The 25,565-nt window shown below is 42.1% G+C and overlaps 2 protein-coding genes across 6 annotated transcripts in view; one reads left to right on the forward strand and one right to left on the reverse strand.

Moving 5' to 3' along the window:
• Nucleotides 1-13,370, forward strand: part of LOC129834432 (neuroplastin-like) — a 37,036-nt gene extending 23,666 nt beyond the window's left edge. For 2 of the 5 annotated variants that reach the window (XM_055899404.1, XM_055899406.1), the window contains 4 exons: nt 2,403-2,676; nt 6,382-6,403; nt 11,944-12,020; nt 12,286-13,370. In XM_055899404.1, the coding sequence (XP_055755379.1) occupies nt 2,403-2,676; nt 6,382-6,403; nt 11,944-12,004 (357 nt within the window). In that variant the 3' untranslated portion in view covers nt 12,005-12,020; nt 12,286-13,370. Of the gene's footprint in view, nt 1-2,402; nt 2,677-3,541; nt 5,049-6,381; nt 6,404-11,943; nt 12,021-12,285 lie in introns of those variants that run through there. The other 3 variants (XR_008756253.1, XR_008756254.1, XM_055899405.1) reach the window with 3 other exon arrangements.
• Nucleotides 13,037-22,109, reverse strand: LOC129834433 (meiotic recombination protein REC114-like). Its single transcript, XM_055899407.1, has 6 exons — nt 21,934-22,109; nt 21,583-21,672; nt 15,546-15,629; nt 14,748-14,936; nt 14,097-14,171; nt 13,037-13,765 (listed from the first exon to the last, which is right to left on the reverse strand). The coding sequence occupies exons 1-6, from the start codon at nt 22,021-22,023 to the stop codon at nt 13,601-13,603; spliced, it is 693 nt and encodes a 230-aa protein (XP_055755382.1). The 5' UTR covers nt 22,024-22,109; the 3' UTR covers nt 13,037-13,600.
• Nucleotides 22,110-25,565: the final 3,456 nt, after the last annotated feature.

The following is a 25,565-nucleotide window of genomic DNA, read 5'->3' on the forward strand; positions in this document are numbered from 1 at the left end:
TCACACCGGCATGTCAACTGAGCCAGAATCACAGTCAAACGGATTAGGAAGTAGGTCCGAAAGTGCTCTTCCAAGCGTTGGAGGTGAGTAGTCATCACTCATGTGGGACACTTACTGATGCTGTTTTCTGTTAGACACATGCACAGTGAAGGGAAGGGGGCATGGTTTGTGTTTGAAAGACTCTCTCCAATAAGAATTATTTCCTCTGAATCCACTGATTCGGTCACTCATCTGTAGAAGGATTTTGTATTTGCCCTGCATGCTTGCGTTCAGTTTGGTCAGTTCCCCAAATATGTCTGTTACATAGGCAAGGAGACACATTTTATTTTCATTACACATAAAGTCAACCAAGTCTATTTTTTTGTTGTGAAAGACAACTGTTCCTCACTCAATGCAAAAAAAAAAGTTCAACCACCAAGCCTCGTGTGAAATAGAACCCTGTCATGCTCTGATCCCATATCTCCACATAGTTTAGCGAACAGGCGTGCGCGCAGTGGATGTGGTTTGATGTATAATGAACAAAAATATAAATGCAACATGTAAAGTGTTGGTCCCATGTTTCATGAGCTGAAATAAAAGACCCCAGAAAATGTCCATACCCCCAAATGCGTATTTCTCTCAAATGCATAATCGATCCACCTGACAGGTGTGGCATATCAATAAGTTGATTAAACTACATGATCATTACACAGGTGCACCTTGTGCTGGGGGGCAATAAAAGGCCACTCTAAAATGTGCAGTTTTGTCACACAACATGCCACATATGTCTCATGTTTTGAGGGAGCGTACAATTGGCATGCTGATGTACAGTAACAGTGTTCCTTCCGTCCCTCTCCTCGCCCCTACCTGGGCTTGAACCAGGGACCCTCTGCACACATCAACATCTGCCTCCCACGTAGCATCGTTACCTATCGCTCCACAAAAGCCGCGGCCCTTGCAGAGCAAGGGAAACAAACTACTTCAAGTCTCAGAGCGAGTGACGTCACCGATTGAAACGCTATTAGCGCGCAACCCGCTAACTAGCTAGCCATTTCACACCGGTTACACTGACTGCAGGAATGTCCACCAGAGATGTTGCCAGATAATTTAATGTTCATTTCTCGACCAAAAGCTGCCTCCAATGTTGTTTTAGAGAATTTGGCAGTACGTCCAACCGGCCTCACAACTGCAGACCACGTGTAACCATGCCAACCCAGGACCTCCACATCCAGCTTCTTCACCTGCAGGGTCATCTGGAGACCAGCCACCCAGACAGCTGATGAAACTGAGGAGTATTTCTGTCTGTAATAAAGCCCTTTTGTGGGGAAAAACGTATTCTGATTGGCTGGGCCTGGCTCCCCAGTGGGTGGGCCTATGCCCACCCATGGCTGCACCCCTGCCTAGTCATGTGAAATCCATAGATTCAATTGACTGATTTCCTTACATGAACTGTAACTCAGTCAAATTGTTGAAATTGTTGCATGTTGTGTTTATATGTTTGTTCAGTATGGTTTACAATCAAAGTTACCTGCTGCATTATATCTCAGAATTCGGTGCTCAGCTCTTTTGCCGCCGGTTGCTCTCGGTGAATCATACAATGAGTCCATATGGCAGAGGGAGACACATTCATAACTAGAGTGCATTGGTCTGCCCTCCGTCCCGCCATAGATGGAGCCCCATCTGTGCAAAAGCCCACCATTCGATCCCATGGAATCTGTTTTTCGTCAATATAGCCAAGCAGCTGTGCTGTTTCATGCTCGGAAATCGTGAGACAGAACAATATGTCCTTGTGAATAGCATCCCCTGACGTGTATAGCGAACAAAACTCATGCATGGCCATCTCGGCCCTCACAGCTAGCGTCCATTTAGAGAGCATTAGCTGGGGAGTTTGAGTCGTTCAGTCAGTATTCTCTTAATGGCTAGCAAAAGCATACATTCTTTAGCAGTGTTATCTGACAAAGGTATTGATGTAAGTTTCTGTGCCTCTGCCTCCCCACACATTGTTTTCACCTTATCAATTGCGGCCAGTAATATCAAAGTCTCTGCAATAGTGTGTGGTTTCATAGCATAGCGGGCCTAGTCATTCACCGTGGGAATGATTCAAGTGCAACGGTTAAGTGCAGCCTTTTCCCATGATCTAAGGGGCTCTCTGGTTGAATTCTAGATTTGAATCTTTTTCATTTAGATTAAGGTTAACCACATTACAATGACTTTGAGATACAAAGATGATATTATAATATACATATATTTTTTGGTACATTTTTTTCAGTATTTATTTATTCTCCCTCAACCCCATTTTCATATCAGGTGACCCCGCATGGACCCTAGTTTGGGAACCGCTGTGCTAAACTACTGTCTGGAATGTGATCGTAAAATTGTCTGTAACATATAAATCACTGATATGCTAATTTACCCTCCTCTAGGAAATCGATAACTCCTCTGGCCGCTTCTTCATCACCAACAAAGACAACTACACAGAGTTGAACATCGTCAACCTGAACCGCACCTCGGACCCTGGTGAATACCAGTGCAACGCTACCAACCACATCGGCACCAAGTCCATGTCGTCCATCCTACGGGTGCGCAGCCACCTGGCACCCCTCTGGCCCTTCCTGGGGGTGCTAGCGGAGATCATCATCCTGGTGGTCATCATCGTAGTGTATGAAAAACGCAAGAGGCCAGACGATGTGTTGGACGGTAAGACAACATTAAATATAGTATTATATTGCATCTCTTTGGGGACACAGACAACCTCTCGCCATGTTGTCATCGTCAGGCCTGTTTGATGATTATACTGGTCAGCGTTACTGGATGCTGTCATTGAAATGACTGTACAGTATGTAAAAGGGTTCTCGATCTCACCTGAAAGAGACCAACATGCTAACAGCGGCAGGGGAGTATGTACTGATTCAAGCTTGTGGCCATGGGGTAAAATCAGGGAGGAAGAGGGAATTATGAACCAGTAAATAGGCTGCTGCTCCTAGAACAATACAAAGACATTCTCACTCCAGTTAAACAATGATTCAAATATCTGATTACGTGGCTGCACTCAGCTAGAAGTTCAACAGCCATCAAGAACCAATTCAAACAGGGTTCCTCTACCATCACCACACACATGTATTACACTGTTACCAAGTGAACATGTTGCGGAGGCTATAGACACGGTGCTGAATATTCATGACGCTGACTCTGCTGTGTTAGCAGTAGCAGCGGAGACCCACTGTGAATAATTGACCTCTGTCGGGGGACACGCTCCCTGGATGCTCCGTCAGTACTGAGAAGGGAGACAGAGACACCGCTGGCTGTCACACAGCGCAGCGCCACACATTAGCTGCATAATAATATGACCTTTAGAGATGCTCCACATTAGTAAACCAGGAGGGGGTCCACAGCTAACCTTTTAAATGAAAGAGTTGAAGTGCCGTTGCGGTCTCGCTAATGATGATAACCAGGGACCATTTTATCACCCATCTGGAGAACTGATCAATTCATTTCATTGACAATAATTTGAGACAGGGAATCAGGGGAAGTTTGATGTGTTATTTTGGCTTTGTCCTACAAGTTCTACCTATGGCTGAGGGCTTAAAGTAAAGAATCGAAAATCCCTGTTACCCTGCTCCAATCAAAGCCCGTCACATCCACAGGTAAGTTATTCTCAAAGTTGCCTACGTTGGTAACTAGTAACTATTTACTACTTTTGAAAAGTAATATCTGTTCTAATAACAAAACCACTTGATAACATACAATAATATAAACTGTTAAAGCTCGATTTAAAAGTGTCAAAGTCAAACAAAGGCTTAAGCATTTGAGTGTAGAGTCAAAGCCAAAAAGGCCGTTGAGGCTTCACCCGCCTATGGTTCGATCAACTTTATTCAGGATATCAGCAAGATATGAATTAATTGGTTACTGACTTCTTTCCCCCTCTCTCCAAATGGAATCATTATCTAAACGGTTGGTAAGTGAGAGATCTTGCATGTTTTCAGAGAATGATTTTTAAAATTTGATCCGTTTCTACTACTGTCCATCCAGACCAACATGTCAACACCCGTTTATCAGATTATTTGACTACAAGTTGTTTGGCGTCTTTGTATAGACAAATATGTTGAAAATATGTATTTATTCCATTTCGTATTCATTTCCATTAAGCAGGGCCAACGCAGTTTGACATGTTTTCTCCTGTATAGGTGGTGGTCTCTGATGTTTAAAACATATATTGCTATCAGCCTACTGAAATGCACTGCTATGTTTATAGCTGTATACATTTTATACCAGTCTTCTTCACTTGTCTTATATAGGAGTGTTAAATCACTCAAACCGTCCCACACACGAGGAGATAGTATGCACTCTAGGTTCCCCAAGGCACTGATATACTGTAGATGCTATTATAAAAAATAAAATGAAATAAAGACTGGGTAGATTAAAAAGATAAATTATGCATACTCCTATTTCTGAAGTCTGAATTGTGTATGCACTGTATAATCCTTCCCATGATGGTTTCAGCGTTAAATATCGTTACACTGCTGTACACTATTAAACAGAAAGTATGTAAATTCATCAATAAAGTAAGCATTGGCTTTGTGTACAGTGTGAAAACAGTGTAGTGCTTTGACAAACACCAACCAATCTCCTGCACCCGTAGGCAAGGCCTCTAGTTTGGCAAGGGTTTATGTACTGGAGGAGGGGGAGAGAGAAAAAAAACTTGCTTTGGTGTAGAACAAAGGTTGGCAACAGCGTGATATTTTGTTTGCCCCCCCCAACGAGTAGATGAAGGTAGATTATCTGCCATGGTCATATCAAGCAAATCAGAGATGCAGAACACTGCATCACTTGTGCAAATAGCCAGCTCTGAAATCTCCTTTTAGTATCCTCTATCCCCAAGAGCTTTGTTATATGTAGGTGTACATTATGAATTCTGTTTTCATGATGGCTAAATTGTGTATCAACACTGATAATGCACTGCCAAGTGATCCAAAGCAAAGGTTGATGTTTTTTGGAGAGCCAATACATTTTTAAAGAACCTGTTGTGAGGGTTCCACTTTCTTTTACTGTGTGGGATCATTAGGGAACAACCAGGAAAAATTACATTATGCAAAATGTAGGACGGCAGGTAGCCTAGCGTTTAAGAGCGTGGAGCCGTTAACCAAAAGGTCGCTGGTTGGAATCCCTGAGCAGACTAGGTGAAAAGTCACTCTGGATAAGCGCGTCTGCTAAATGACTAAACTGTAAAAACGGAATGGAGAGAATATCAAACCATTGGCATACAAGAAAAACCTGCTGAATACATTGATTTTACCCTGGCTATACTCTTAATATTCTCCACTGTAAAAGTCAGTGTTTTTGTTTGTTTGCAATTTCATGACTTGAATCACATATTCTAAACATAATCTTTGCCCGACTGGATAAATCTGCACCCAGGGGCTAGTTGTGAGTGAACTCAGATGCACAAACAGATGTGCCCCCTCTGTCCCCAAGACTGTCTCACAGGCAGCCATGCTGTTCCGTCTCACATTGTGACCACCATACCCCCATTTAACTGCCAATGGCATGCTGCTGCTTTCTGGGCCCGTATTCATAAAGCGTCTCATAGTTTAGTGCTGATCTAGGATCAGGTCCCCCCTCTCTATATAATCTTACGGATTATGATCTAAAAGGCTCAACTGATCCTACATCAGCACTTCTACTCTGAAATGGTTACGTGCCCCAGATCTCTGGTTGCATGCTACTGAACACACTTTCACTCTCCATGCATACTCTACTGACCTACTGACCCATTCTTTCTCGTGTGTGGTCAAAAACATGCCACTGTGGCACCTTGAAAGAGTGGTTATCTGAACTAACTAGCTAATCACTAATGTGCGATGATGTCCACTGCTACTGCATGCTGCTGTGTAATTCAACTCTACACTAAAAACGTTATTCTACTAAAACATATTTTTTTGCTCATTCATGTACACAAAGCCTGCTTTCACAACTCAGAGCTTTTATTGTCAGACTCAGTCAAATTAAAAATGCAAACCTGGAGACTTCAAAAAGTTCACTTTATTCCTAGAACTTCGGTATTCTTTAATGACAACTGGAACTTGGGAACAACCCATGCAAAAGACCCACACCGCGGGATCCACAAGGGAAAAGAAGAAAACCGGAACATTGAAAATGTTAACATCAGTTGCAAATTTGGAATACTTCACACTGACGTGATGTGACTAACTTTTAAACTGCTACAGTCATGTAACAATCATTTAATTGAATCCATTTGATATTTAATTACAGTTAAGATGACAACATCAACATTTGAAAGAAAATATGGGAGCAGTGTGTTGGACACTTCTGAGGGACGACCATGTTGTCTAATATTCCATTGTTTTTGTGCTCTTTCCCCTCTTCTCTCCCCTTGTGACGAAGATGATGAGCCAGCCGCACCAACGTAAGTATGATAAATATTCTGTACTCTCAGGACTGCAATAAAAAATATATACATACAGTACATTCAGAAAGTATTCAGACCCCTTGACTTTTTCCACATTACAGCCTTATTCTAAAATTGATCTACATACACTACCCCATAATGACAAAGCAAAAACAGCTTTTTATACATTTTTTGCAAATGTATAAAAAGAAAACTGAAATATCACATAGGTATTCAGACCCTTTACTCAGTACAATGTAGAAGCACCTTTGGCAGGGATTACAGCCTTGAGTCTTCTTGGGTATGACGCTACAAGCTTGGCACACCTGTATTTGGGGAGTTTCTCCCATTCTTCTCTGCAGATCCTCTCAAGCTCTGTCAGGTTGGATGGGGAGCTTTGCTGCACAGCTATTTTTAGGTCTCTACAAAGATGTTCTATTGGGTTCAAGTCTGGGCTCTGGCTGGGCCACTCAAGGATATTCAGAGACTTGTCCTGAAGCCACTCCTGTGTTGTCTTGGCTGTGTGCTTAGGGTCGTTGTCCTGTTGGAAGGTGAACCTTTGCCCCCAGTCTGAGATCCTGAGCAGGTTTTCATCAAGGATCTCTACTTTGCTCCGTTCATCTTTCCCTCGATCCTGACTAGTCTCCCAGTCCCTGCCGCTGACAAAACATACCCACAGCATGATGCTGCCACCACAATGCTTCACCGTAGGGATGGTGCCAGGTTTCCTCCAGACATGACGCTTGGCATTCAGGCCAAAGAGTTCAATCTAACATCAGACCAGAGAATTTTGTTTCTCATGGTCAGAGTCCTTTAGGTGCCTCTTGGCAAACTCCAAGCGAGCTGTCGTGCATTTTACTGAGGAGTGGCTTCCATCTGGCCACTCTACAATAAAAGCCTGATTGGTGGAGTGCTGCAGAGATGGCTGTCCTTCTGGAAGGTTCTCCCATCTCCGGAGGAACATCGGGTTCTTGGTCACCTCCCTGACCAAGGCCCTTCTCCCCCGATTGCCCAGTTTGGCCTGGCGGCCAGCTCTAGGAAGAGTCTTGGTGATTCCAAACTTCTTCCATTTAAAATGATGGAGGCCACTGCTGTTGTTGGGGACCTTCAATGCTTAAAAAAAATGTTTTATCCTTCCCAAATCCGTGCCAACACAATCCTGTCTCTGAGCTCTAAGGACAATTCCTTCGACCTCATGGCTTGGTTTTTGCTCTGACATGTACTGTGGGGTCTTATATAGACAGGTTTGTGCCTTTCCAAATCATGTCCAATTAATTTAATTTACCAAAGGTGGACTCCAATCAAGTTGTAGAAACATCTCAAGGATAATCAATGGAAACAGGATGCACCTGAGCTCAATTTCGAGACTCATAGCAAAGGGTTTGAAAAACGTATGTAAATAAGGTATTTCTGTTTTACAACAATTTCTAAAAACCTGTTTTTGCTTTGTCATTATGGGGTATTGTGTGTAGATTGATGAGGGAAAAAATTAATGAATACTGAATACTTTCCGAATGCACCATATATACAGGTGAAGTCAGAAGTTTACATACACTTAGGTTGGATTCATTAAAACTCGTTTTTCAACCACTCCACAAATTTCTTGTTAACAAACTATAGTTTTGGCAAGTTGGTTAGGACATCTACTTTGTGCATGTGTCACGGCCGTCGTTGAAGGAAGACCAAAGCGCAGCGTGGTGAGCGTACATATTCCTTTTTATTAGAAATGATGCCGACAAAAACAATACAAAACAACCGTGAAGCTTAAGCGCTATGTGCCACAAACAAAGTTAACTTCCCACAATGACAAGGGAAAAAGGCTGCCTAAGTATGATACCCAATCAGAGACAACGATGGACAACTGTCCCTGATTGAGAACCATACCCAGCCAAAACATAGAAATACACAAACCTAGAAAACAGAACATAGAATGCCCACCCCAAATCACACCCTGACCAAACCAAATAGAGACATAAAAAGGATCTCTAAGGTCAGGGCGTGACAGCATGACAAGTAATTTTTCCAACAATTGTTTACAGACAGATTATTTCACTTATATCACAATTCCAATGGGTCAGACATTTACATACACAAAATTGTCTGTGCCTTTAAACAGCTTGGAAAATTGCAGAAAATTATGTCATGGCTTTAGAAGCTTCTGGTAGACTAATTGACATCATTTGAATCAAGTGGAGGTGTACCTGTGGATGTATTTCAAGGCCTACCTTCAAACTCAGTGCCTCTTTGCTTGACATCATGGGAAAATAAAATGAAATCAGCCAAGACCTCAGAAAAAAATTGTAGACCTCCACAAGTCTGGTTCATCCTTGGGAGCAATTTCCAAACGCCTGAAGGTACCACGTTCATCTGTACAAACAATAGTATGCAAGTATAAACACCATGGGACCACGCAGCCGTCATACCGCTCAGGAAGGAGACGCGTTCTGTCTCCTAGAGATGAACGTACTTTGGTGTGAAAAGTGCAAATCAATCCCAGAGCAACAGCAAAGGACCTTGTGAAGATGCTGGAGGAAACAGGTACAAAAGTATCTATATCCACAGTAAAACGAGTCCTATATCGACATAACTTGAAAGGCCGCTCAGCAAGGAAGAAGCCACTGCTCCAAAACCACCATAAAAAAAAGCCAGACTACGGTTTGCAACTGCACATGGGGACAAAGATCGTAGTTTTTGGAGAAATGTCCTCTGGTCAGATGAAGCAAAAATAGAACTGTTTGGCCATAATGACCATCATTATGTTTGGAGGAAAAAGGGGGAGGTTTGCAAGCCGAAGAACACCATCCCAACCGTGAAGCACGGGGGTGGCAGCATCATGTTGTGGGGGTGCTTTGCTGGAGGAGGGACTGGTGCACTTCACAAAATAGATGGCCTCATGAGAAAGGACAATTATGTGGATATATTGAAGCAACATCAAGACATCAGTCAGGAAGTTAAAGCTTGGTCGCAAATGGGTCTTCCAAATGGACAATGACCACAAGCATACTTCCAAAGATGTGGCAAAATGGCTTAAGGACAACAAAGTCAAGGTATTGGAGTGGCCATCACAAAGCCCTGATCTCAATCCCATAGAAAATGTTTGGGCAGAACTGAAAAAACGTGTGCGAGCAAGGAGGTCTACAAACCTGACTCAGTTACACTAGCTGTCAGGAGGAATGGGCCAAAATTTAGCCAACTTATTGTGGGAAGCTTGTGGATGGCTACCCGAAACGTTTGACCCAAGTCAAACAATCTAAAGGCAGTACTACCAGATACTAATTGAGTCTATGTAAACGTCTGACCCACTGGGAATGTGATGAAAGAAATAAAAGCTGAAATAAAATCATTCTCTCTACTATTATTCTGACATTTCACATTCTTAAAATAAAGTGGTGATCCTAACTGACCTAAGACAGGGAATTTTTACTAGGATTAATCAAATTATTGTCTATAGCCCTTCTTACATCAGATGATATATCAAAGTGCTGTACAGAAACCCAGCCTAAAACCCTGAACAGCAAGCAATGCAGGTGTAGAAGCACGGTGGCTAGGAAATGAGGGGTGGCCAGTCCTCTTCTGCCTGTGCCGGGTGGAGATTATAACAGAACATGGCCAAGATGTTCAAATGTTCATAAATGACCAGCATGGTCAAATAATAATAATCACAGTAGCTGTCGAGGGTGCAACAAGTCAGCACCTCAGGAGTAAATGTCAGTTGGCTCTTCATAGCCGATCATTGAGAGTATCTCTACCGCTCCTGCTGTCTCTAGAGAGTTGAAAACAGCAGGTCTGGGAAAGGTAGCACGTCCGGTGAACAGGTCAGGGTTCCATAGCCGCAGGCAGAACAGTTGAAACTGGAGCAGCAGCACGGCCAGGTGGACTGGGGACAGCAAGGAGTCATCATGCCAGGTAGTCCCGAGGCATTGTCCTAGCTCATTAAATGTCAGGAATTGTGAAAAACTGAGTTTAAATGTATTTGGCTAAGGTGTATGTAAACTTCCGACGTCAACTGTATATACACTACCATTCAAAAGTTTGAGGTCACTTAGAAATGTCCTTGTTTTTGAAAGAAAAGCAAATTTTCTGTCCATTAAAATAACATCAAATTGATCAGAAATACAGTGTAGACATTGTTAATGTTGTAAATGACTATTGTAGCTGGAAACTGACCATTTTTTTATGGAATATCTACCTAGGTGTACAGAGGCCCATTATCAGCAACCATCACTCCTGTGTTCCAATGGCACGTTGTGTTAGCGAATCCAAGTTTATCGTTTTAAAACTCTAATTGATCATTAGAAAACCCTTTTGCAATTATGTTAGCACAGCTCAAAACTGTTGTTCTGATTAATGAAGCAATAAAACTGGCCTTCTTTAGACTTGTTGTTGAGTATCTGGAGGATCAGAATTTGTGGGTTCGATTACAGCCTCAAAATGGCCAGAAACAAATAACTTTCTTCTGAAACTCGGCAGTCTATTCTTGTTCTGAGGAATGATGTCTATTCCATTGGAGAAATTGCCAAGAAACTGAAGATCTTGTGAAATGCTATGTACTATTCCCTTCATAGAACAGCGCAAACTGGCTCTAACCAGAATAGAAAGAGGAGTGGGAGGCTGCAAAACACCACTCTCAACATCAGTGAAGAGGTGACTCCGGGATGCTGGCCTTCTAGGCAGAGTTGCAAAGAAAAGCCATATCTCAGACTGGCCAATAAAAAGAAAATATTAAGATGGGCAAAAGAACACAGACACTGGACAGAGGAACTCTGCCTAGAAGGCCAGCATCCCGGAGTCGCCTCTTCACTGTTGACGTTGAGACTGGTGTTTTGCGGGTACTATTTCATGACGCTACCACTTGAGGACTTGTGAGGCATCTGTTTCTCAAACTAGACAATAATGTACTTGTTATCTGCTCAGTTGTGCACCGGGGCCTCCCATTCCTCTTTCTTTTCTGGTTAGGGCCAGTTTGCACTGTTCTGTGGAGGGAGTAGTACATAGCGTTGCACGAGATCTTCAGTTTCTTGGCAATTTCTCGCATGGAATAGCCTTCATTTCTCAGAACAAGAATAGACTGACGAGTTTCAGAAAGTTATTTGTTTCTGGCCATTTTGAGCCTCTAATCAAACCCACAAATGCTGATGCTCCAGATATTCAACAAGTCTAAAGAAGGACAGTTTTATTGCTTGTTTAAATCAGCACAAACGTTTTCAGCTGTGCTAATATAATTGCAAAAGGGTTTTCTAATGATTAAATAGCCTTTTAAAATAATTAACTTGGATTAGCTAACACAACATACCAGTGAGTGATGGTTGCTGATAATGGGCCTCTGTACGCCTATGTAGATATTCCATTTCAAAAATCTGCCGTTTCCAGCTACAATAATCATTTACAACATTAACACTGTATTTCTGATCAATTTGATGTTATTTTAATGGACTTTTTTTTGTTGCCTTTCTTTCAAAAAGAAGGACATTTTTAAGTGACCCCAAACTTTTGAACGGTAGTGTACATATCATAATTTCCCCCTGGAACTGACTAAACTCTTGGTATTTCTTCACTAGGAAAACAAATTCGACAAACAACCACAAAGACAAAAACGTGCGCCAGAGGAATACGAAATGAGAAGCTACTCGTTGCAGTGAGTATTCCGTCCTTTATAAAATGAGAAGCTACTCGTTGTAGTGAGTATTCCGTCCTTTATAAAACGAGAAGCTACTCGTTGTAGTGAGAATTCCGGCCTTTATAAAACGAGAAGCTACTCGTTGCAGTGAGAATTCTGGCCTTTAGAAAAAGGAATCTGAGGCATATGGAAGTCAACAGGGAACTAAGTGATATACTGTAGGAATGTGATAATGTGCACAGGGTATACTAATTCCTTCCTCCTCCCTGATTTTCATTAACAGATGACTAACTGCATATCTTGACCACATGAAGGTATCTGAGGGAGCTCCAGGCAATTTTTAATGAAGCATATCTCGTCTCTCTCTTATGAGAAAAAACAATAACAGCGTAACACTGGCAGAAAAGAACAAGATGGCTGTCTTAAGCATGCCTTATTCAGTCTTACATGAACAGTCCAGGACGGAGAGATGACTAATTCCATCACGAAAGGTGTGCACATCTTTTTTTGTGTGCCGTTTGATGTCTCTTTTATTCATTTTATCATGTCCTTCAACTAGAGGTGATCCTTTTTGTATTACATATCATGTAAAACGCATGCAAATTATTACGCAATAGGATGCCCAGAATAGACTTTGTTGTTTTCCCTCATGTCTGTGTGGCTATTTTGCATCCAAAGGAATTATGTTTTTTTATGAAATTGTCCTGAACTGAAAAATACTGTTATATTCTTAAATAACTTTGTACAGCTAATTCATTGTCATTAAACTATGTTTGATTTAGTGAAAGGAAAGTCCACTCTTAACAGCCATTATAGTGAAAATGTGATGCAAGGGATTCAATGTCTGGCCGTATTTACTTGAAAATGATTATAGAAAATGACTACTATATATCTATCTAGTTATAAATAAAATGACAATTAAGTGTTTATTTTTCAGAGTAACTTAGGATGTCTTGTATATGTTGAGGTACGAGTGTTCAAACAATAGCAAATACTGTATGTAAAGAAAAAAAATACATTTTATATTTCCCAACTTAATTCATTCATTTTTATTTTTCTGAAATTGTACAGCATGGCTATTATCCTATGCAATATGTATTCATATATAGATATATTGGGGGTAGTTTGTTTTTCTCAGTGAAGCTTTAATATTGTGGGATCACATGGAAGCTGGTATAGCAAAATGCACTGCTGTAGCTGCATGACTCCTGTCCTATAAATACAGTGTATCCATGTGTATTGCAGTACAAATGGACCGACATTAGGGTGGGAATGGAAGGAGCTACGGTATCTCTAGCCACAATAAAACATCAGACCAATAACATACGAGACCAATACATTTTTGAAAATAAAAGGCTCCAAAATACATTTTGTTTCTTTGCCTCGAAAATCCTTTCTAGAAACCTCAACGTTTGTGCCGGTTTAAATATTCTCCTACAACACAATGGTCACTATGTTCCAGCACACATTTACACAATCAGCAGCATGAAGAACAACACATCCCCCGACTCTTCCACAACCCACCTCCCACATGTGTACCGTGTGTAGTGAGTTGACCTGTCTCTCTCTGGCTGTTTGTGTTGATGAGCTTCAGCTCCTCAGTCCTGGAGCACTCTCCTCAGCTCCCCCTCTGCCTCCTCCACAAAGGCAGGGAAGCTGGGGTCCAAGAGACACAGGCGGACAAAGGGCTCCAGCTCCCCACGGGACAGAGCACTGTGGCGGTACACCAGGGGCAAGGACAGACCATGCTCGCCCAGGAAGTGCTGGGAAAAAAATAAAAAGACCAGGGACCTGTTAATTTGTTTATATACAATTAAAGCCATGATATTGGCTAACTATAACCTCCCAAGTCAGTTAGGTGTTCATTATTTCATTGGCCTACTCTACACTTCAGTAGTGGCGGGGAATAACTACAAGCCCGTGAAGTGTAAGTTACATTCAAGCTCAGTGGGTGAGAGTAGTAATGTTAAATAGCTACTATTTATTCACCTTGCGCGATTGTCAAACTCCATCAAGTGTTCATTATATGAATCATCACCCTCAGCATTCATCAGTCATCTATCTAATCACTGTGTTGCGTCAGTACCAACCTACCTGGGTAAGACGTTTGATGGATAAAGAGCCCTGGACGACCTCAGGTTCAGTAGCCATAGCCTCCCCAGCACCCGCCTGATGACAAGGTTAGAAGAGATGATACTAATGCTACAGGACTTTACAGGGCAACACACCAAGGGAGGTTAAGCTGCATCATAGCTGCATCCTTTATTGAATGATTTCCCTCAGTCATCATGGCTCATTCATCCTCACAGAGCTTTTCAAATGTGTGTGATGGTGTTTATTACTGGTTTAATTTCTCCCCCTTCTGTGTGGGGAGGTTAAGGATTAACATATTGCACATTGTCATTGATTCATACATAAAATCCATATTAACCTAGTTGGTTCCAGGGCCGTTCAGTATTAAACAAGCTATATTGTTTTCATGCCTGTAAATAGCACCATCTAGTGGGTGATTCTTACTGTAACAACAGCAACTTTGGTGCCTCAACTATAGTTTGCCTCATACATTATGAAGAATAACATTCTTAAAATAAGAACAGCAGCAAAGGTGAAAAAAACAAAACATGCAATGCACTCATTTCAATTAGTTAATGTATTGCAGGAGCTGTTCCAATTCAGATTCCAAAATACACTTTCATGATGCAATACGTAGCTACATGTTTTCAGTTTGAATGTGTTGTTGAGTACCTGTTGATCCTGTGCAGTGGTCTTGGTAGGGGGCTGATTGGGTGTTGGGGGGCAGCTGAGTGGTGGTGGTGGCCCCCCCTGTGTGGTGACAGGCAGGTACTCCTTCAGTCTGAGTACTGCACTGCTACACTCCTCCAGGGCCTCAGCCCTGCTGCCGCTGAACTGCATCCTGATCAGACGGCTCTCCCCCTGCACATACACAGCATTGTTTCGTTTGAGAGCTGGCCTATATCTCCTCTTCGACGCTACTGAGACAATCTTGACCAGCAGACTACAAGCTTGACACGCCACTTACAATTCATCAGTGGCACTTATCTAGAACACTTATTTAGCCTACATATCACTCACAAGCCAGGCCCTTGGCAGAACATGGGCAACCAAAGCACCGCTCACAGCCAGCTAGTTGTTCCAAGACTGTTAAAATGCATCGTGTCAGGCCTCAGATCCCCTTAAATCAGGCCATTTAATGACCAATTACACTGTTGTCTCAGCACAGCCACCCCTGCCAAACATCAGGTCTGCCACACTCATGTCAGTGTGAAATCTGGCTATTGTAAAATAAAGCTGCCACTATACAAATTGCTGAGGAAATGACCGACTAAAATTCCGGTGTTGCCTTGTAGTCAACATTAGCCTAAGCTTCATATAAAACTAGGTGCTAGAATAATACAATTTGGTATGTAGACTCTTGTATACTCTAGCTAGCTACTATTTAAAAATTGGTGTTGTTTAAAGCAAATAAAGGCTTTTACAATCCATATATGACATATCTCCAAGAATATAACTTTCGCAACCCACCTTAACAGTCAGACGGAACAGCAGGGTATCTGATTTCTGCTGAACTTTGAGGTAGCTTGGAGCATCAAGTAAGGAAAACCCATCCTGAAAAATGCGGAATCACAACAATCAGACAAACTAACAATTGTAAACAAACAACAGTCAAAAGTAATAGTAGTAAAATCAATGTCATATTGATAGGGCACATAGCCTATCCTTATGTCTTCCATGAGACATAAAAGTAAATTTAATAGTATCAGACAGAGCATACAGCAATCACAGCTCTACTTTTGGTTAGCAGGAGCAGGAGCAATCTCAAATGGTCTGAAATGACATAAGCATGCCTGCAGGGGGCTCTATTGACTCAGAAACCCATCCAGACCCTGTGACCAGCATCATGCCATCAGTATGTCTTAGGAAAGATAACTTCCATCTCAAACAACCAGCTGTTGGAGGCTGAATGTTGTTGTACTAAATATTAGTTTTGATAAGAGTCCTAAGGTGTGTTCGAATACTCATACTAACCGTACTATTTGTGACGTGAATTGAGTATATAAACTCAGTAAAAAAAGAAACGTCCCTTTTTCAGGACTCGGTCTTGCAACGATAATTTGTAAAAATCCAAATAACTTCACAGATCTTCATTGTAAAGGATTTAAACACTGTTTCCAGGTCTTGTTCAATGAACCATAAACAATTAATGAACATGCACCTGTGGAACGGTCGTTAAGACACTAACAGCTTATAGACGGTAGGCAATTAAGGTCAGTTAAAAACTTAGGACACTAAAGAGGCCTTTCTACTGACTCTGAAAAACACAAAAAGAAAGATGCCCAGGGTCCCTAATCAACAGCGTGAATGTGCCTTAGGCATGCTGCAAGGAGGCATGAAGACTGCAGATATGGCCAGGGCAATAAATTGCAATGTCCGTAGTGTGAGACGCCTAAGATAGTGCTACAGGGAGACAGGACAGACAGCTGATCGTCCTCGCAGTGGCAGACCACGTGTAACAACACCTGCACAGGATCGTTACATCCGAACATCACACCTGCGGGACAGGTACAGGATGGCAACAACAACTGCCCGAGTTACACCAGGAACACACAAACCCTCCATCAGTGCTCAGACTGTCCGCAATAGGCTGACAGAGGCTGGACTGAAGGCTTGTAGGCCTGTTGTAAGGCAGGTCATCACAAGACATCACCGGCAACTACGTCGCCTACGGGCACAAAACCACCGTCGCTGGACCAGACAGGACTGGCAAAAAGTGTTCTTCACTGACAAGTCGCGGTTTTGTCGTCTCACCAGGGGTGATGGTCGGATTCGCGGATTGATTTGGAAGTGGAGGGTTCATCATGGTCTGGGACAGTGTGTCATAGCATCATCGGACTGAGCTTATTGTCATTGCAGGCAATCTCAACGCTGTGCGTTACAGGGAAGACATCCTTCTCCCTCATTTGGTACCCTTCCTGCAGGCTCATCCTGACATGTTCTGTGCGTGATTTCCTGCAAGACAGGAATGTCAGTGTTCTGCCATGGCCTGCAAAAAGCCCGGATCTCAATCCCATTGAGCACGTCTGGGACCTGTTGGATCAGAGGGTGAGGGCTAGAGCCATTCCAGTGGGTCAGAAGTTCACATACACTCAATTAGTATTTGGTAGCATTGCCTTTAAATTGTTTAACTTGGGTCAAACGTTTTGGGTAGCCTTCCACAAGCTTCCCACAATAAGTTGGGTGAATTTTGGCCCATTCCTCCTGACAGAGCTGGTGTAACTGAGTCAGGTTTGTAGGCCTCCTTGCACGCACACGCTTTTTCAGTTCTGCCCACAAATTTTCTATAGGATTGAAGTCAGGGCTTTGTGATGGCCACTCCGATACCTTGACTTTGTTGTCCCATTTTGTCCCAACTTTGGAAATGTGCTTGGGGTCATGCTCCATTTGGAAGACCCATTTGTGACCAAGCTTTAACTTCCTGACTGATGTCTCGAGATGTTGCTTCAATATATCCACATAATTGCCATCCATTTTGTGAAGTGCACCAGTCCCTCCTGCAACAAAACACCCCCACAACATGATATTGCCGCCCCCGTGCTTCACGGTTGGCATGGTGTTCTTCGGCTCGCAAACCTCCCCCTTTTTCCTCCAAACATAATGATGGTCATTATGGCCAAACAGTTCTATTTTTGTTTCAACAGACCAGAGGACATTTCTTCAAAAACTACGATCTTTGTCCCCTTGTGCAGTTGCAAACCGTAGTCTGGCTTTTTTATGGCGGTTTTGGAGCAGTGGCTTCTTCCTTGCTGAACGGCATTTCAGGTTGTCGATATAGGACTCGTTTTCCTGTGGATATAGATACTTTTGTACCTGTTTCCTCCAGAATCTTCACAAGGTCCTTTGTTGTTGTTCTGGGATTGATTTGCACTTTTCGCACCAAAGTACATTCATCTCTAGGGGACAGAAAGCATCTCCTTCCTGAGCGGTATGACGGCTGCATGGTCCCATGGTGTTTATACTTGCATACTATTATTTGTACAGATGAACATGGTACCTTCAGGCGTTTGGAAATTGCTCCCAAGGATAGACCAGACTTGTGGAGGTCTACAATTTGTTTTCTGAGGTCTTGACTGATTTCTTTTGATTTTCCAATGATGTCAAGCAAAGAGGCACTGAGTTTGTAGGTAGGCCTTGAAATACATTCACAGGTACACCTCCAATTGACTCAAATTATGTCAATTAGCCTATCAGAAGCTTCTAAAGCCCTGAAATCATTTTCTGTAGTTTTCTAAGGTGTTTAAAGGCACGTTCAATTGAGTGTATGTAAACGTCTGACCCACTGGAATTGTGATACAGTGAATTGTAAGTGAAATAATCTGTCTGTAAATAATTGTTGGGAAAATTACTTGTGTCATGCACAAAGTAGATGTCCTAACCGACTTGCCAAAACTATAGTTTGTTAACAAGAAACTTGTGGAGTGGTTGAAAAACGAGTTTTAATGACTTCAACCTAAGTGTATATAAACTTCTGACTTCAACTGTACCTAACGTTAGTTGGCTACTAATACATCAAACTTGCCAGGCAGTATATTAACCATCTGCTATCTAACTACCCAACATTTATTGACTTGATCATTTACATAATTCTTAGCTAAGTGGTATGGACATTGTTCATTTTGGCTATCTACTCCAATTTCAGAGCACTCTCGCGCAGAATAACTGATGAATTCACAAATGCTCAACACCCATTGAATATGGCCGGTGCCAGTAAACGTCGGCAAAAAAAAGCATAAATATATTGTTGCCAGTAGCAGTTACAGTCACCAACACTCTGGATAACATGAAAACAAACGCCCAGAGCACACTCTGGCACTCCAGATAGAATTTACGAACACAACCGAAATCGTAAAATGTTTAGCTAGTCATTTCTTACGCTAACAAGCTAGCAAGAGGTTGCATAGCAACAGCATCAACTTCAGGTAGACAGGTGAAGCTCTAGTACGCTCAACTGAAACGATACGGTTTGTTTACAGTATACTAAAATTAACTAATAGTATGTAGTAAATACTCATTAAGTATGTAGTATACAGTATGTTAGTATGTTTATTCGAACACAGCTAAAGTCTGTTGAGTAGAAATCTCTCCATGATTAGGCTACAATTAATAAAAACAGGTGTTAGTTTAGTTCCAAGTATGAATCAGCACTTTTCTAACCAAGTGAAAAATTACACTTTCCTGAATACTTTCAGATGTCATCTGACACCTTACAATTTATAACTATTTAACATCAACTAAAGTACAAATCTATTTAAACACTATTCTGTTTAGTAGTTTCTTCAGCATTGGAATTTGCGTTGAAATGTACCAGCAAAATATAGGTCAAGAATACCTGCCGTGTTGACAGGAGACAGTAGTTGCGTTTTGCACATTATTAATGATAGAAAATGTGTTGGACCTTGGCCTGAGCACTGGGAAACGCTAGCTTTATGACATGATATTTGGAATAACATTTTACCATAGCAACATATCCTTCTTAGTGATATAGATACTGCAAGTTATGTTTCTCCACTTCAAATGGACTTCAGCACAATGGAGGGATGGATACTCTACTCAGCTCTGTTACATAAAACATTACACTTCAGCTCCGTACTTCCAGATTCAAAACAGATTGCAATGTTCCTACTCCGCTGAGATGTTCTGAAGGGATTACATCAAATTTTTATTTTTAGTTGAAAATTATCATATCGGGAAGGCATCACATTACATAATTTCAACAAGACTTGTCTTCAAGTCATTCTGAGGCATAGCCAATCATTTTTTGAGTCAGGTTGAGACGTTCCATTTTCTATAATCCCAATCCCCTCCTTCCTCCAAATACTGAGAGAAAGACCCTATTAAACCATATCTTAGAATCAGGAGTAATCTGGATGATGATTACACTCAATAACCCTCTCTCTCCTCCAGCACGGTGCATCCTAATATGGCATCATCATTCAGTTGGGACTCCCCTGGCATCAGCCACTGTGTACTACTGTAAACTCCCTTTACTGAAAGATACTCAAGAGCGTTACGATTAAGGGCGCCGATCTATCAATGACCGTTATCCCCTTTTGTCAGAGAACACTTTGTGTCCTGACCTGAATAAGCATGTAGCCTTGCCTGGCACCCTGGCTCAGCAAGATGGCTGTAGTCACTTTCCATCCAGCACTCGATGCGGCATAGCGCAGCTATGGCCATTGTGTTTCTACAGCAATTTCTGCTGAGTCTCTCAGCTGCACACAGAGTCTGGCGGTGAACCTTGAGAAGACACAGGATAAACTGCACACTAAAACAGGCACTATTCTGTGTACAGAATAGTGGCGGCAGGCAGAATAGTTGCGGCAGGCAGCCTAGTGGTTAGAGCGTTGGACTTGTAACCGAAAGTTTGCAAGATCGAATCCCCAAGCTAACAAGGTAAAAATGTGTCGTTCTGCCCCTGAACAAGGCTGGAACCCACTGTTCCTAGGCCGTCATTGAAAATAAGAATTTGTTCTCAGCTGACTTGCCTGTAAAATAAATAAAATAAAAAGTACAGCAGCAACATAGCTGGTGTTCAGTACTTGTTCTCATTCCCTGTATTTCAAAGAACTTGGAATCAAGTAATTTCTCAACATTGTTGCAAGAACATACAATTGTATCTATAGCTAGGCTATCTGCCTATAAGCCAAATAGTGGAGATCTAAGCTTAGACTTTGATAATAAAAATAAGTGTACAAAACATTTTTAACACCTACCTAAAATTGAGTTGCACCCCTTTTTACCCTCAGAACAACCTCAATTATTTGGGGCATGAACTCTGCAAGGTATTGAAAGCATTCCACAGGGATGCTGGCCCATGTTGACTCCAATGCTTCCCACAGTTGTGTCAAATTGGCTGGCTGTCCTTTTGGTGGTGGACCATTCTTGATACACAAGGGAAACTGTTGAGCGTGAAGAACCCAGCAACGTTGCAGTTCTTGACACACTCAAACTGGTGCACCTGGCACCTACTACCATTACCCATTCAAAGACACTGCAATCTTTTGTTGTGCCCATTCACCCTCTGAATGGCACACACACACAATCAATGTCTCAATTGTCTCAAGGCTTAAAAATCATTCTTTAACCTGTCTCTTTCCCTTTATCTACACTGATTGAAGTGAATATAACATGTGACATCAATAAATGTTCATAGCTTCAACTGGATTCACTTGGTAAGTATGTCATGGAAAGAGCAGGTGTTCCTAATGTTTTGTACAGTCAGTTTAATTAGGCCAACAGGTTGGACAATAACACTTATTACATCTATGGAATGTACATTTGGCAATAATTTGGTATATAATGCGAGTTATTGAATATATTGGGGCAAATTTTATTTGTATTTTATCTTATTTGGATACATTGTTATTTGGCCTAGAGATGTGCATGCGTGAAATGTGCGAGTCCTGCTCAAAGACTGTAAAAACTAGATCCAGATCCATCCAGGAATGACTTTACTTCTTAACATCAAAGGACATATAATGTAGTTAGACCTCAACTCACTTACCAGAAGATCGTGGCCTTGGGACACCAACATATGACCAGATTCCACAATGGTGAGTACCAATTCACCCGCGCTTTCACTGGGCTCAAACATCTAGAGAAGTTTCAAGACACATTTTCAACATCTACAGCTGGATGATTCACATCACACCTGAGGCAAGTTCATTCAATAACCATAATGTAAAGTGTAGGCCTATAACTATTTTATTTACTAATGTAGTAAACTAGCCTACATTTGTAAACAACGTTTGGTTAGCCTAGCTAGCGAGTGGCATTAGGTAGCTAACTTTAGCTAGCGTAATCTCCTACAACACAGACGTTGGACAAAATTCACGATTAGACAACTTCATGTCACCTTCCATGGATTACCGCCGTCTTCTTTGGTCCCAGGCAAAAAACGTCCAAAGCGTTTCAACGTCCATATAGATTTATGTACAGTTGCCATTTGTAAACAATTAGAATAATATATATATATATATATATATTTATATATCTCAGAAGAGCTAACGCTAGCTAGCTAGCCACGTTTGTTTGCCGTGATGAGCGCGGGAATATCAGAAATTCATGAGTCACGCTTGTAGATTGGTGTTTTGTGTGCGCGCATGCGCTGGGTTCTGGCTGGAGATGCTATTCGATTATTGACTGTTACCATTTTATTGTTACTATTTTTATATTTAATTTTGTATTATTATTTACTGCCATTCTATATTATTATTTGTCATTGTTTATAATTTTATTACAATGTATATTGTATACATTGTTGCTTTGGCAATATTGACACAATGTTTTTCATGCCAATAAAGCAGCTTGAATTTGAATTTGCTAGAAGTGCACCTTTTTTGTGCTAGCCTAGCACACTAGTTGCACCTACTCAACTCTAACCTAATTGCCAGGCTCAATTGCTCAACCTTTGATTCGTTTAGTGATGTGTTAGTGGTGCTGGATTAGAATAGTGACCACGTTTACATGCGCACAGTATTCATAGCGCATACACCGCTTAAAGTCTTGGATAAAGTGTTTACATGCACCTTTGATATCCCGCTCACGAGTATCCCTGTACCCATGAATAAACAGAATATTACTCATTTAAATTTATATAGAATCGTAACTGAAATATGGACACTGACTGTAGGCCAATAACCTCTCACAAGTATAATATTAACTCATGCAGAATTATGCATTTCTTGCAATAAAATTATACAGCAAATGTTAATTTTGTCTCAGGAACAGGAGTGGAGAAATATTATTTCTTTCTTTCAGCCTCTCTTGAGAAAATGTGAATGAGCATAACATGTAATGTGTAATGTGTTATACAAGTGTAACGGATGTGAAATGGCTAGCTAGTTAGCGGGTACGCGCTAATAGCATTTCAATCGGTTACGTCACTTGCTCTGAGACCTGAAGTAGGGTTTCACCTTACTCTGCAAGGACCGCGGCTTTTGTGGAGCGATGGGTAACGACGCTTCGTGGGTGACTGTTGTTGATGTGTGCAGATGGTCCCTGGTTCGCGCCCGTGTCGGGGCGAGGGGACGGTTTAAAGTTATACTGTTACATGTTGACCCGGATCACTGGTTGCTGCGGAAAAGGAGGAGGTTGAAAGGGGGTTGAGTGTAACGGATGTGAAATGGCTAGCTAGTTATCGGGTACGCGCTACTAGCGTTTCAATCAGTTACGTCACTTGCTCTGAAACCTAGAAGTAGGGTTGCACCTTAATGTAACATCGATAGTTTTAAGCTACTACATGATCCTCAAATTTTCCCAATACCAATCATGAGGTTGCTAAAACCTAGCCTACGAATGAAAGTTTACAACGTAGGTGCACAGGTCGAGAGAAAAATGCAATAGAGGTGACAGTGACACATTCAGTACCGCCTTGCACACTCTTGCCTGCATCTAGCTGATATAGGGTGTAATCATTAGTCCACCAGTTGAAAACAAGAGTTTCTATTGGACAAATTCAGGTATGTTTATCCCTGTTTTGTTTTGTTTGCTTCTGTTGAAGAAACGTTTATCAACAGAATTGGGGGAATGAATACACCCTTGATCACACGCAAACACAGTTCACTTTCATAGCAGCCACAAACAAACAGCATGAACATTTTGATCGTTGTATAATTCCTTCTCGCATCTACACGCTTTCCTCCTCCCACCTTTTCCGTTCGCTTCTGGATTTCAGTGCACAACACATCAGCTGTCTGTGACCAGGCAAAAAAACCTTTCCAAGCCAAACCTTCCTATCATAACTGCTAACCGCTACATACAGCCTACATCGTTGTCACCATATTAGCTAACATTAGAAATGTCATAGTCAATATAGCTAGTAGAACTAACGTGTTAGTAAACCCGCTACAATCATGCAGTACAGTGTACAGTCAGCAAGAAGTTACACCCAGTAGCAATCATTTAATAAAACCAAAAGCTTACCTTGACTTGGAAGAGTTCAAGTGTTGGATAGCCATAGCCAGATAGCTAACATAGTATCCCTCTGTTTGGTGCTGGGTGTTTTAGTAGGCTAAACTAGCTAGCTAAATGAAAGTGAAAGTTTAAAAAAATGATATAACTATTTATAGTTCTTTCTCTCTATCTCTCTTGCTTTTCCTTCATTTTTAAAGAAACTAATTTGTTCAAAACTGTTCAAATATTGCCTTTCTCAGGCCTCCCGGGTGGCGCAGTGGTCTAGGGCACTGCATCGCAGTGCTAACTGCACCACCAGAGTCTCTGGGTTCGCCCCCAGGCTATGTCGCAGCCGGCCGCGACCGGGAGGTCCGTGGGGCGACACACAATTGGGCTAGCGTCGTCCGGGTTAGGGAGGGTTTGGCCGGTAGGGATTTCCTTGTCTCATCGCGCTCCAGCGACTCCTGTGGCAGGCTGGGCGCAGTGCGCGCTAACCAAGGGGGCCAGGTGCACGGTGTTTCCTCCGACACATTGGTGCGGCTGGCTTCCGGGTTGGAGGCGCGCTGTGTTAAAGAAGCAGTGCGGCTTGGTTGGGTTGTGCCTTGGAGGACGCATGGCTTTCGACCTTCGTCTCTCCCGAGCCCGTACGGGAGTTGTAGCGATGAGACAAGATAGTAATTACTAGCGATTGGATACCACGAAAATTGGGGAGAAAAGGGGATCAATTTTTTTTTTTAAATATTGCCTTTCTCTCTCTTTGAGTCAACTACTCACCACATTTTATACACTGCAGTCCTAGCTAGCTGTAGCTTATGCTTTTAGTACCAGATTTATTCTCTGATGCTTTGATTCGGTGGACAACATTGCAGTTCATGCTGCAAGAACTCTGATAGGTTGTCCTCCAGAAGTTGTCATAATTGCTGTGTAAGTCTATGGAAGGGGGGAGAACCATGAGCCTCCTTGGTTTTGTATTTAAGTCAATGTACCCAGAGGAGGACAGAAAATGGTGGTGCTACCCTACAGAGAGCCTACTGTAGACCTTCATTGCAAAACGGTTTGTTTTAATTATTTATTTGGTGACGTGAATATATTTAGTATAGGCCTAGTTTTATAAAAAAACAATTAAGTTTTTAAATGTTTCACTTTTTATATATATATATTTTTTTACCCCTTTTTCTCCCCAATTTCGTGGTATCCAATTGGTAGTTACAGTCTTGTCCCATCACTGCAACTCCCGTATGGACTCAGGAGAGGCGAAGTTCGAGAGCCGTGCGTTCTCTGAAACACAACCCAGCCAAGCCGCATTGCTTCTTGACACACTGCTTGCTTAACCCGGAAGCCAGTCGCACCAATGTGTCGGAGGAAACACCGTACACCTGGTCGATGGTGTCAGCGTGCATTGCTCCTGGCCCGCCACAGGAGGTGCTAGTGCGCGATGGGACAAGAACATCCCTGTCGGCCAAACCCTCCCCTAACATAGACAACGCTGGGCCAATTGTGCACTGCCCCATGGGTCTCCCGGTCGCGGCCCGCTGCGACAGAGCCTGGACTCAAACCAGGATCTCTAGTGGCATAGACCTTAGACCACTCAGG

The sequence above is a fragment of the Salvelinus fontinalis genome, chromosome 35, assembly GCF_029448725.1.
Source record: "Salvelinus fontinalis isolate EN_2023a chromosome 35, ASM2944872v1, whole genome shotgun sequence".
In the NCBI taxonomy this organism is placed as follows: Eukaryota; Metazoa; Chordata; class Actinopteri; order Salmoniformes; family Salmonidae; genus Salvelinus; species Salvelinus fontinalis.